The sequence below is a fragment of the Neodiprion fabricii genome, chromosome 4 (assembly GCF_021155785.1).
Source record: "Neodiprion fabricii isolate iyNeoFabr1 chromosome 4, iyNeoFabr1.1, whole genome shotgun sequence".
Classification (NCBI taxonomy): domain Eukaryota; kingdom Metazoa; phylum Arthropoda; class Insecta; order Hymenoptera; family Diprionidae; genus Neodiprion; species Neodiprion fabricii.
In genome coordinates, this window is record NC_060242.1 from 1,237,800 (window position 1) to 1,250,317 (window position 12,518).

General features: G+C 42.5%; 2 protein-coding genes across 4 annotated transcripts in view; one reads left to right on the plus strand and one right to left on the minus strand.

Moving 5' to 3' along the window:
* Positions 1–396: 396 nt before the first annotated feature.
* Positions 397–2,803, minus strand: LOC124180999 (telomerase Cajal body protein 1). 2 transcript variants are annotated; one of them, XM_046567048.1, is made up of 6 exons: positions 2,340–2,478; positions 2,125–2,245; positions 1,502–1,974; positions 1,179–1,411; positions 762–995; positions 397–694 (listed from the first exon to the last, which is right to left on the minus strand). In XM_046567048.1, the coding sequence occupies exons 2-6, from the start codon at positions 2,206–2,208 to the stop codon at positions 462–464; spliced, it is 1,257 nt and encodes a 418-aa protein (XP_046423004.1). In that variant the 5' UTR covers positions 2,209–2,245; positions 2,340–2,478; the 3' UTR covers positions 397–461. The 2 variants fall into 2 exon arrangements, with proteins under 2 accessions (XP_046423004.1, XP_046423003.1); XM_046567047.1 differs by having other exon boundaries at positions 2,125–2,803.
* Positions 2,804–2,841: 38 nt separating this feature from the next.
* Positions 2,842–12,518, plus strand: part of LOC124180996 (integrin alpha-PS2) — a 48,611-nt gene continuing 38,934 nt past the window's right edge. The window contains exon 1 of one of the 2 annotated variants that reach the window (XM_046567042.1): positions 2,842–3,372. In XM_046567042.1, the coding sequence (XP_046422998.1) occupies positions 3,206–3,372 (167 nt within the window). In that variant the 5' untranslated portion in view covers positions 2,842–3,205. The remainder of the gene's footprint in view (positions 3,373–12,518) is intronic. The other variant, XM_046567043.1, reaches the window with a different exon arrangement.

A 12,518-nucleotide genomic window follows, 5' to 3' on the forward strand; every position in this document is an offset into this window, starting at 1 on the left:
ATCAATGTAATCTCGAAATTGGGTTTTTTATTTGAAAAGGACTAAGTTAATCTTGTGAATAAATGAAGTTGCGGAAAAATTGGACCAGTCAAGGAACATGAAAATTTATTAATTATAATTTGAGGCTTGATTTGCAAGCAATTTATCATGAATCAAGTCATTCGTAAGATTTTTTTTGTCGAATCGTTGGAACAAGGAAGTAATTATTAATTACAATAAATAAAAACACAAGGAGTTTTGGATTGATATCTCTACCGTTCACTATCCATGAAAAGTCCCACATAGATATATTTAATTGTAAGAGCGGAACTAATTTGACTTTTCGGTACCAGACATCTCTAATTCCAGCAACTAAGAAAGATCTGGAGCAGATTCTACAAGAAAAACGCCATTCAATAGATATTTTCAAACAACTGGTTATATTTAACATTACAAATTATATCGCTCATCGACAGATAGTTTCAATCTGTGGATCCGCACCACCAAAATCGTACACCGTTATCTCTGCATCGCTCTAATTCTTCATCGCAAATTCGTTGACCAGTACTTGTGGCCATTATTGGCAAATATCTGTGCAAGCTAACACCGTTGACACAATCGTTCGATAACTTTATCGTCTGCTTTATGTCCAATTGTTCCCCATTGACCATGTTTGGATCCTGTTCCCATATATTTACAGCCCCATCTGTACCACCTGTATCAAGAGCTCTTAGTAGTAATAGAAAAGTAAACGGCAAATCAGCTGAAACTGATTGACCTACCTGAAACAAGCACATTTCCATCAGGAGATATGGAGAATTGTATTCTTTGATTTGTGTCCGCTTGTCGTCCTTGAATGGAATACAGAACTACGCCTGGATTTCTAAGATCCCAGCACAGCATTTCATTGCTACGTCTTACGGCTGAGTAAAGTTTCATCCCGCAGGGGCTGAACTCAATTTGTGTCACTCCGCTTGCAGTCTTAAGCGCACACAGCGGACCATCTTTGTATAAACCTGCCTTCATGAAAAAATTGTCGTAGTTACCTACTTGATTCAACAATACGCAACAGGGTCAACTTTTTCAATCAAATATGAAGGTTGAGTATAACATTTCAGATACCTTATCGAGTAATCTGTTCAACGTGTGTTATTGATTCAAGAAATTTGGAAACAGGACTTGTATGAAAGGAAGAATACCTATGGTCTTGGAGTAGGTACCAAATGCCACTAGGCCAGGCATAGTTGGATTTTCCCGAATGCAGGAAACAATCCCGGTTATGTTAGGAATGTCTTTTTTCAGGTAGATTGTGTTTACCTGGCGTCCAGGGCGGCTAGTATCAAACGTGTGCAAGGCACCTTTAAAACCACACCAAACTTCTGTACCTGAATTTACAAACTGCACACTGATGGCTGCCTCAACCTCGTCGACTCTACAAAGATCGGAAAAAATTATTAGACAGAGAATCGAATGATTTTCAATAAGTATGATCAATTAACGGTAACAAATGTCATGTATTTACTGATTGTAGGCTCTATAAGTTGCTCTAAGTTCGCCGGTGAAAGCATCCCATAAATGGACGGGGCTCTCTTTGGTTGTGCTTGCAAAACAGCAGCTCGAGGGATCCCAGGAGTTCATCATCGGGAACCAGCAGCTATCATAAACGACCCCTCCCTCCTTAACGGTCAGCGCAGCCTTGAGTGGGTGTAAAATCAAACGGGATGAAACCTTTCCAGAATACAATTCTCGAGGGAGTTCATAGATCCTAAGTCTAAAGTCCTCCCCAGGTACAAGGAGACAAGTTCCATCAGGGGACCAACGGCACCCTTTTGTGAAATTTTCGCATATTGGTGTAGGCTTGTACTCTTCTGTAGCACTACAGAGAAGCATAGGAACAGCTTCTGTCCACTTATAGCTTAGGTCCGAATTACAGTTGGGAACTTGTTCGGTATTTTCGTCAGCTACCGATAGTTCCTCGACTGCCGATTCTGCGAACTAAAAATGAATCGGTATTAAATACACGCAAGTAGTCAACGAAAGAGGCAAAGTACTGCTTGATAAAAAATTATTTGCATAAGAGTTTGGTGTTGAAAAATAATTTCCATCAAATCTATAACAGTTGGTTCGTTTACAAAATCTCCTCACCATTGCAGAAGGTGAAACGTCGAAGCTTTGATCAATGTCATGTGATTCTGTCATTACTTCCAAAGACGATGTATCGGGTGACATTTTGCCCCGATCATCGGCAAGGTCGCATTCGTTTAGCCTAAAATTTATTTCGGAGACAATTTCAGATTCGATCGTCATCGATGACAGTACTAGATTGTCTCCTTCCACCGGAGATTTCGCCTCCGATATACCTTCAGAGTAATCCATGCCTTCACCTTCTCCTGACGACGACGTTGTGCCGGTCATCTTAACCTCACTTTCGTCATTCTCGGGCAACAACGCTCCTGATTCCGCCTCCAAACCCTCAAATAAACTCGTCGTAACAGACATAACGCAACTCTCAATAACTGTTCGTCTTTTTTAAGTAATGAATTTTAGGAAATAGTATTATTCCCAATCTCCACCTAATGTTTGGTTATGTTTACTGCTTTTCACCTATCACACAGTAATATAAAACGGGCCTTTGCCGTTGACTGCATGTGTGTATGAATTCTTCAGCCAACGATCGCTACAACGACGCCGCAGCCTCGGCACTATGATTTCATTTGTGTATCGTGGGTTGCCTGTACTCAGGCGGAGCCACGAGATACATGCACTGATCTTACAGGATGTGGTGGGGCTGCAAAGCTTCGGAGCCGCCAGAGCTCATGGCGCGCAGAGTTGAGTGTGTCCGCAGTTGAGGGAGAGTATAAAGAATACCGCCTGCGAGTTCAGTGCGTCCGCGATCGTCCGTCAAGCGGAGTTCGTCAACGTAGACAGTAGCTGCCAAAGTTAGCTACCACGTGCAGCCGGTAGCACCGAGAGTAAAGGACAATTCTAATTTCGTTTGATGCTTTACTAAAATTACAAGTCTTCTTCTTTCCGTTCTCGAAGTTCAGTACCATGGAAATATAGTGTCGCAATATTTCAATATATTTGGCTATTTTTGCTTCTAGTGTATTTTTATACCTAACTCGGTTAATCTTCTATCCGGCTTTCGTTTTCTTAGTTTGAGTGGAATTGCAAAAACCGATGATCAGTGATTTATATAAATAAGTGTGCGGTGATACGGTTCAAAATGCAGATCCACGTAGTGATGCTTTTTTGCGCTTTTACAAGCATCACAATACCGTGGACTAATGGGTTCAACGTTGAGACTAAACACTGCACAATTTACAATTGGGCCGAAAATTCCATGTTCGGATTTGCAGTTTCCGAACAAGTGGATAGATATAATCGTGGATGGTGAGGATTTGAAAATCATACTTTATACTGAATTTTTAACAGTAAAATGCATCACTCGATGTACATACCGTCTTCGTACCATAAGTATCATAATCCGCCGTAACTTTGTCTAAAATTACACGCGACTATATCTTCCTTGCACATTTTGCGCAGAGTGTCTGGTTACACCAGCACATATGGGGGTCTAAATGGTTTCAGCGCAAAGAGTAACGTGACTTGGAACGATGACGTAGTCAGCTGATTTATACTTGAGTAATCCAGAGGTAGTAGATGTCGAAGTTCGTCATCGAGCCTGAAATTGATGTTTTATGCAAAACGGTCGTCGAAGGTTAATATGGATGAAACGGTATCTTCCAAGAATTGGGTTTCATAGCGAGATCATAAACTTTTTCACACGGAACATCACGTTCAGCTGTAAAAATCAATGACTGTCTAAGCTTGTGCCGATGCCGGTGAATTCGAAGAGCGGTAATTAAATGACCGTACCGTACCAGGAGTGAATTCTTATCGCCTCTGTAGACATGTAGTAAGAACAAACGGGAAAACCGTGCAGTGTTGTTAGAGTATATACACAACGATTGAACGTGTAAATCTTTTGGTAGGAGTGTATAAAAGTCATCACATCACCGATCGTTTTTAGGTACGGACTCGGAGGGAGTCTAGAGAAACCAAAAGCGTCTCTTCTTTCTACGTGACTCACGTCATTTGGTACGTCCGCGTTTCCACAAATAAACTTTCATTTCTAGCAGTTAGCTAAGGTCTGCCCTCGCTCCGCATAATACCGGGTATATACAAATGAGCTGAGCCTCGATGAAAGACTTTTCACGATTAGTCCCGTCGTCGTCGTCGTGAACCATCACGAAACTTGGATATGAAGAGAGTACGTGCAAAAATACATTCGCGTGATGAATACGCGGTTGTCCTATCAAAAGTCAAATCACCGACGAATGTAACGCGATAGTACAAATATCTTTCACTCCTTTGATTCATGCACATTTTTTTCTCGTATCACCTGCATTGGTGAGACATCGCCGTTTTTCAACTGACGCAGCCTTTCGTGTATATTTGCGCGCGTGATGGAAGCGGCTCTTTCTTGATTCAAGAGATTAGGTCATCGCCGGGACCAGCAGCGTGTGACGTGGGCTGCCTAGGCGATCCTCCACTTTGTAAGATCGAGTCATTACTTCTTAAAATCCATACGCACGCTATGTCGCGTCCAAGCTTCATGAATGAAAGGCAGCACTTCGTTCGTTCCTTCCTTCCTTTTTTTTTTATCCCATCATCCGCCGCCCAAGTGCGGTCGATTTGCCACTCTTCGCAAGTGTGAGACGAAGTAAGATGCAGAGAGATAAAATTTTATGGAGTAGGTATGGTCCGTACCGATTTTGGAGAAAGGTCTTAAAGGAATTGTCCTGGAATTTATGACTCGTTGAACGACACCCCGAATCTTATCAGTGGCTCAAAATTTTTTCGATTATCCCGAACGCTGTTATCGCGTAGAGTTCATGATAATTATATGAGTCAATTTTTCTGACCACCACCACGATCGTAGACGAAAAGAGAAATTCTCTAATCCTCGTGATGATTAAGACGACTAATTCCGATCATTTCCTGCAAACTCCCAGCGTCAGCGACGTAGGCGTCACCGTTAACCGCTATCGTAAAACGTTCTAATCAGGTTTTCCCACCCAAAGTAAAAGTAAGTATGTGTATAAAGTGTGAAACGCTATACGCACGGTGACAAGTTCCTTGGGTGCAATGAATTATGAATGACCATCTATATTTATGATAGCGTGGAATATCTGCAGAGGATAAAGATCGATTCGTCACGTCTCTGAGAATATGTATCGACTCAAGGAAAATGTGTAATAGACGGAGTTTTCATATCGTGATTCCCGCAATTAACGACTATCGGTGTAAGTATGAGTGTTGAAATTCTTTTCAAGTGCCTTCACGCATTCCTATCGCTTCTGGCAATTTACTCACAAGGTTTTCAGTCGTCACGGTTAGTTTCAAAACTGCTTTTTCTTCACGTGTTCTTCGAAACTGGATCAGTTTACCGATATCTTTGACAACGAGTAACATACAAGTTGTTTTGCTGTTTCACTGCTTCACTGTGTACAATCATTTATCAAGCAATTTCTGAGAAGTGATTCTCACCGCGATGCCGTATTTTTTTCTTCATCTTGCCTTTTAAGGCGACTGCGCAACAATATGTATGGTAAACCGCACGACAAAAATGGTCGTTACAATCAGGCTTTTCACACAAACTCCTTAGAAGGAATCGTCGTTGCATCGGAGACGCATAAATTGTCGGAAATGTCAGTTGCACCAGCCTCGCGGTGCCTGGTCTAGTTCTAATCTTGCGTGGGAAACATCAGGAATCTTGTTTTCTACCGGCTAACACATTAGCTTTACCCCATTCAATCCGGCCGAATTATTTTCATCCAAATTTTCTTACCCAGATACGAATATGAATTTTTGCAGACTGTTTGTATTCCGATGCGACCTGAATTTGTTCACCCATTTCCGGCCCGCTGTGCAATGATAAAGAAATATCGCTGTCATTTCGAATTCACGGCGTGCCTAAGAATGCTGAGCGTGTTGATTTCACCTGCTTACGAATTAATTACTCTTCAGCGATTCGAGTTTTACGATCGCTTCCAATCACCCTATCCTCCTTCGACAAGTTTTCCACAAATAATTATTGTCCGTAATTATTTCGCAAAATCTATCGCAGGTTTCTTCAAGCGTCCGTCGTTGGGTTTTCTTTCCGGGATATAGGCAAGCGACAATAATATAATTCTAAGAAACGTTAAGCGGCTTTTCTGGTACTCCTGTAAAGGACAACTAGCTTGAATATGTATGTATGCATGGGCGAAATTTTATCGCCATTCTTACCGCGATGGCAAAACAAGGAAAACCATGGACTTAAACGTCCGTTTAAATGAATATGCGAGTAAAATTTTTCCATCCGACAATATTTTCACACCAATTACAACTTATCCGCAGTGGTTTCGGCGTAAGCTGAAGGTTTACACTCGGTATAGTTTTGACCGGCGCGGATTGTAACGAGCATTATAATTAGACGCGGTGGAGCTGCCCAAGTCCTGACGACGAAACGCTAGAACGTGGTCCCATAAGCCAAGATGCCCACTGGCAATGACAGAAAACAAGTTACGAGGCTGCGGGGCCTACGGCTAGAAACTCTTTCCTCGTTATCTCCAAGTGCTACCCGGTCCTCTCTTCACTCCCAGCCACGTGAGGTCTAAAGTGGTCGTTCACTACCCCGGTGGTTGCGTTCTTTCGAATATGGGGAAGGAGAAACGCCGTTTTCGCGTTGCGTTCCACACCATAAGTCGCATAGGCAATTTCCTCGGTCATTCGACTCCGTGGAATTCATTGACGGTGTTCGATTTCACAGAGACAAGCTGACTCGAAACGAACTCACCGTCAAGTCCGTGCGGTTAAACGTTTCGAATTTCAGTATGTGCGATAAGAGCAATTATAAAATTTGCCGCGAAAGAATGTAACAGTTTTTTTTTTTTCTTTTCTTTTCTCAAAACCATACACGTGTAATGGAATTACAGATCGTTGTAGTACAATTCTCAGCATTCGTTATCGCGGCGTTAAATCTTAATTCTGACTGATTAAACGTTCGGAGGGTTAACTCAAAACATTGGTCGCCGAGCGAGAGGCTCAATTACGGAATAAATTACCAATTCCAGGAGTCCGCTCGGTACCGAAGACTGCTGAAAAGTTGAAAGAACAATAGCGCTAGACCGCATCTTGGAATAACTGAAAAATCTTCCAAGCTGCGGTGATAATTCTTCTACCAATACCGAAGGATGCAGGAAGTAGAAGGACAACGAGGCGAACATCTGGTTAGCAGATCGTCTCGAGCGGAGTGACTGGCTAATTTCCGTGTCATTTGGTGGGTGCATGCCCATCGGTAACAAAGCCGAGAATACGAGATGTACGGTGGACGGTGACGTAGGTAGTATCCGGGGCCCCGCCTCGTCGAGCACGTGTTTTCCTTATTTACCACCGTCAAAGTCTGCTGCCGCTGTCCTGGCCGCAGGCGTTTAAACCTTCGTGTATCGGCGCAAAGTTTATTGGCTGGTCGATGTGGGCACGCATAGGACGAGAGGTTCGCCGCTTCGTCTTGGTGCCCCGTAAACGTGATGAAAAAATGTGTGGCAACCCACCTCGCCGAGCCGAGATGAGGCGTGGGTAGAAAGGAACCCGCACATATTACTTAATAGATATTTGTTTGCCAGTCGGCTTATGCGCGTACCTATAGATACAAGTCCGATTGTTTCCAAGTCAATTAGGTATGTGTACACAAACCCGTTTGGGAATCACGTTTTGATATATCGAATGAGTTGCAGATGGTTAGGTACGTCTCATTAGATTATAAAGTCGAAGGCTCAATTGTATTTTCGATTCAATACGATCCTCGCATTCCCTCCACGACCGTTCGATACATTGAGAATAGAATTCTTTCGTCCCACACCGATTCACGGATCGACGATATCTGATTAGAATCTGGAAACAATTCGATAAATAATTCATATCGTACGTGTTTACGGTACACGGACTGCTGTAGCGTTGCAGAGATATGACAGGCCAAGTTTATTAGCCGCAAGAGAATATCGCAGCGCTGCACACAACTGATCACAGTTCGATAAAATGCTATATGTAGCATCGCGTCGTACAATGCGTGATAAAAACTGGGACAACGTGCGTACGTATGCACGTACGATATGTATAATTCGATTGAGATTTATTGAGCTTGTTAGTTGATAAGGCGCTCGATACGTTTTTAATTGACCACCGCAGATGTGTTCATCTAGTATTCACAACGATCTATTCTGATGCTTAGACTGGCAGAGATTTCGGATGAACTCAACCTCGATTACCGCTCGAAGCGAATTAACCGACGATCAATGTCGGATTGAACTTTAACCGCGATATTTTTCCACCCGTTTTCTCAGCAAAATCGAGAGTTGTTCGTATAAATTTCTTCACCGTTTACCGGATTCGTGTTTCCGGGATTCTCGATCGAGATTTTGTAACTACAGCTTACAAAAGATGTTAAAATCGATCCACTCTCGTTTTTCTTCACCGCGGTTTCTCGTCCATGGAATCGTTCTATGGCAGAGTTTCAGCGAACGGATGGTTTCCATCTTTCCCATAACCGTTGCACGTCGAGATTTGAGCCTGCACTTCGTGTCTTTTCAACTCGGGGTACAACGAAGGCGTTGCACAACGTGGGCACCAGACCTTGCGAAAGCCGGGAGAATCAAGCTTGAGTACTTACATGTGGTGCGGACGCTTAGGTAGTCAGGCACGTACGTGAACCTGGACAAAAACCGTTTCTCCGATTCGGTAAGAAACTTACCCGTCACTCACGAATGCAGGCCCCACCTTTTATTTTGGAGAGAGCCGAGCTCGCTCTGCCGACGGACCAGCTGCTGCTCATGCCCACACCAGCCTCTGATAACCGCGAGTACCCTCAAATTGCTTGGCAAACATAAAACGCCCCTGGCTGAAACTATCCGTAGGTCGTTAATCGTTAATGGAGTTTCCATACCTGAGAAAAGTAGCGAAACGCATCTACGGATTGGACAGGCGAAGACTAGAATGGAATGAGATAAAAAAATTTCAAAGATCATTAGGTATTTAGTGAGTAGCTGCATCGCCTCGAATTTTCCGCGTCTCTATATCTATAAAATACTTTACGCATTTGCATTCCATCCAAAATTATCTTTTTTTTTTTTGAGGATTATTCCATTCATCCCAGAGTTGTCTTGCGCTGCAACGTATGGAGATTTTTTCACTTTACAGAGGTCGAAAACTCATATCTCAGATTAATAATCGTATCTAGACTGATTCTCACAGCGATCGTGTACATTCGGGTAAAAATGGTAACATAAATCAACGGAGGCTTCGTCGTGAATAAGTGAAATGTTGGACTGGAAGCTACTTGTGGTTTTATTGTAAAATTATGTATAAACGATGAATATATTTCGAAAGTGCAAAGATATAACGTCAATACATAATACCACGTAACTGCGATAAATGAACAACCCCATTCCGTTTCCACTTCTGCAATGAAATCCATACCTGAAATAATTACCTGAATCTTGGAGGACCAAAAGAAACGACAATGAATCGTTGGACCGATCACGCGCCTCCTCGAAAATTGAGAATGTACCGGACGATCCGAAGAAATGTTGTTTTCGGAATTTGCGCAGCGGTATTTTGGCCTCTCGTGAAATTCCAGAACTCGCAAGAGTTCTTGAAAGTTGTGGAGTTGGTGCGACCGGCGGTTACGGAAACGAGAAAAATTACCTATAACGGCGTAAGTGTAAATGTATTAAAGGTAAGGGGGGGGGGGGGGGGGGGGTGGCGTATCGATATGGGCGGAAAGACGCGAAGGCGTCAAGGTGACGTTCGCACGGTGCTCCTTATAAGTAGCGTCGTGGCGCTCCGCCGTTGCGTCTTACGTCAGCACGCGGTTCTTTGCACGCATACACGTACGTTGAACAATGTCACACATTAGGCGTGTGCCGATCCGATTAGCAGGCATGATTTCGAGCGATCTAAAAAGACGATCTACATACCTCGAAGAATATCGTACAAGTCGTATAGGTATCATCATTTTGATGCAAACTGGCGAAGATGAAGCTAATCTTTGGAACCGACGTGTTTTTTTACAAATTTTTACACGGGAGGACGGATTCTTCGTAAAGTATAGGTAGTACCTGGAACAAAAAACGAAAAAATTTCATAATCAATATACTATTGCCTATGGAAGTACGTAGAGGTTGTTTTTTAAATCACATTTTGTAGAAATGGTGCACTTTTGAAAAAATTATTCGACTTTTGGCCAAGAAAAAAAAAAAAACCAGTAAGTTGTTGAAGATAAAAAAAAAAAGGAAAGTTTACGCTAAATAAAAAAAACGGCGTATATACGGACTTTCATAGAGAATGAAATTGCGAAGCTACAGTCAAGATTTCAAATCGATTCATGCAACGGTGTTCAAGCAATCTGTCCTCTCGCTTCGAAAAAAGTGGTTGCGAGAAAAATGCGTTTAAAGTTTTACGAGCAAAATTTTGCTCACCATAGGACCAACTGGATATTGTTTCTATGACCCTAAAATATTATTTAATGACAAGAAAAGTAAATAAAAAAAAATCAAATTTTCCAAAACCTTACAGCACTGTTACTACTTAAAGGCGCTACGACTGTCGATGTGAAATTTCACACGCATCGTCTTGTTTGTGAAAATGGTGAAGCCGAAAGGACGACGAGGAGGTAAAGAAAAGATCGTAAAGTCGTGAGAAGATCAAGGATCGAAATCAGAGATCAGTGACGTGGGTCGTCGTTTTGGCGCGAGTTTGAATCCGATGTATGCGCGCGAAGATGGAGAGAAACGAGGATGGCTGACGGCGAAGGAATTTGTCACGGAGGCGGTAGAACCGTTCGTACCTCGTGTCCTTAGAGAGCTGCCGCGTGTTCGGAGAAGCCAGGCAAATGGGTTGAGAATTGGAGATTAGAACGAGAGATTGGACACCGAAGCTCGACGAAGCCGCGGAACGCGGGATTTCTCATAGATCAGCAGCACCGGCATTGAGCAATCCGCCGCCGAGGTGACTCTGGCTCGGGTTATCCCTCCACGGCGTCGACAGATCGAGGCGTCCGATTTTCCCAAATATGGGAATATAAACGAGTTTAGCTATCCGGCATTGTGTCATTGTGTAATAAGTCAATGCGGCGGCGGTTTCTCGAATACATTCTGGTATCGCGACGCGTTCGCTTCAGCGAATATACAGCGATGTATGTTTGCAAGAACTGCATGATAATGCAGAAAACAATCCGTACACGATGTTCGTTGGATGGTTCAGACAGGCGTTCTCCTCGATTTCGTAATTGTTGTTCGACTTGAGTGGCTATTCTTATACATCGTTTGATGTAACCCACTTATTAACTCGAGTATATATATATATATGATAACGATAGATTCTTGCAAATTTGCATTATAACCGAAGAGATAAGAAGGCGACGCATACCGAAAAAGAACGAGGTCAGGAACTCGCGGTGTTATTGCGCAATTAATGATGCGAGACGTTTCAATTGCCACTTAAGGTCGTAAGGAACTACAATAATGGCCTCTGAAAGTGAGGCAGATCAGTCTAATTGCACGGGACTGCAACAAAAATATTTTATTTCAACTCCCATGCGTGGGATGTTGTTGGTAAATATTATGCTTTCGAGTGTGCTGTATGCAATATTTTTGCAGAATACAGGCATAAAAATAATGAATAAACCACCGCCTTCGTTACAATGAACTTAACGATATTTCTTATAAAATTAGACAACCAATTTCTTCATGAAATGTACTCAACATTTCGTGTTCGTTCTTCTTCCCTATGAAATATCTTCTTCTCTTTGATACACATCAGCTTTCCATTTTCCGTTTATTCTCGAGTCTCACTCATTGTCAGATACATATTAAATGAAAGTAAGAAATCACTTTTGCATTGGATCTTTAGAATCAAGAATAGGATAGCAGATTTCGAGTTAAACGAGAGTTTCACTCTAAACGAAACTACAAACACGAGTTCGTGGAAAAAACCTGGCGCTATGAAAATTTTTGAGTATATTTCCCAGTTTCGGCGAGTAAAAGTTTATGAAATAATCTGTGCAGTTTTTTGGTTGCAGACCTATTTTATTGCTACACGCATCGTCGTCCTGTTTTCTTCTTTTCATACATAGCTGTTGTGACAGATGATTATCAGTCGCGCTCCGAGACTTGAGCTACCGTTCAATAAGTGCGAAATAAATTAAATTGGCCGGCTTCGAAGCCGTAATTTTCCGAAACAACGGTAGACATATGGTGCAGAATTGAATCCGCTGCAATTAGAGAGATATTCATGCTATCCAATGGCCGAGTATATGAATGAAAGGATTGCACGTGGGTAGATTCTGAAACGCGATTGCGTTGGCGTGAGTTTCGACGGTGCAAAGGAACCATTGCTAAATTGAATTATGTGGCATCGTATGCCTATATTTGAACCGCTGTACCTGATCGGCGCGTAAAAGAATTGCAGCTACGCGATAGTCGTTAGTTCGTTTG

What these genes read in the sequence shown, in the direction of transcription:
- LOC124180999 (XM_046567047.1), bottom strand. Translation starts at nt 2,478, where the DNA reads ATGTCTGTTACGACGAGTTTATTTGAGGGTTTGGAGGCGGAATCAGGA. An exon ending in TACCTACTCCAAGACCATAG is followed by an intron (nt 996 to 1,178) that starts GTATTCTTCCTT and finishes TCATGAAGGCAG; the next exon opens with GTTTATACAAAGATGGTCCG. An exon ending in TGGAAATGTGCTTGTTTCAG is followed by an intron (nt 695 to 761) that starts GTAGGTCAATCA and finishes CTCTTGATACAG; the next exon opens with GTGGTACAGATGGGGCTGTA.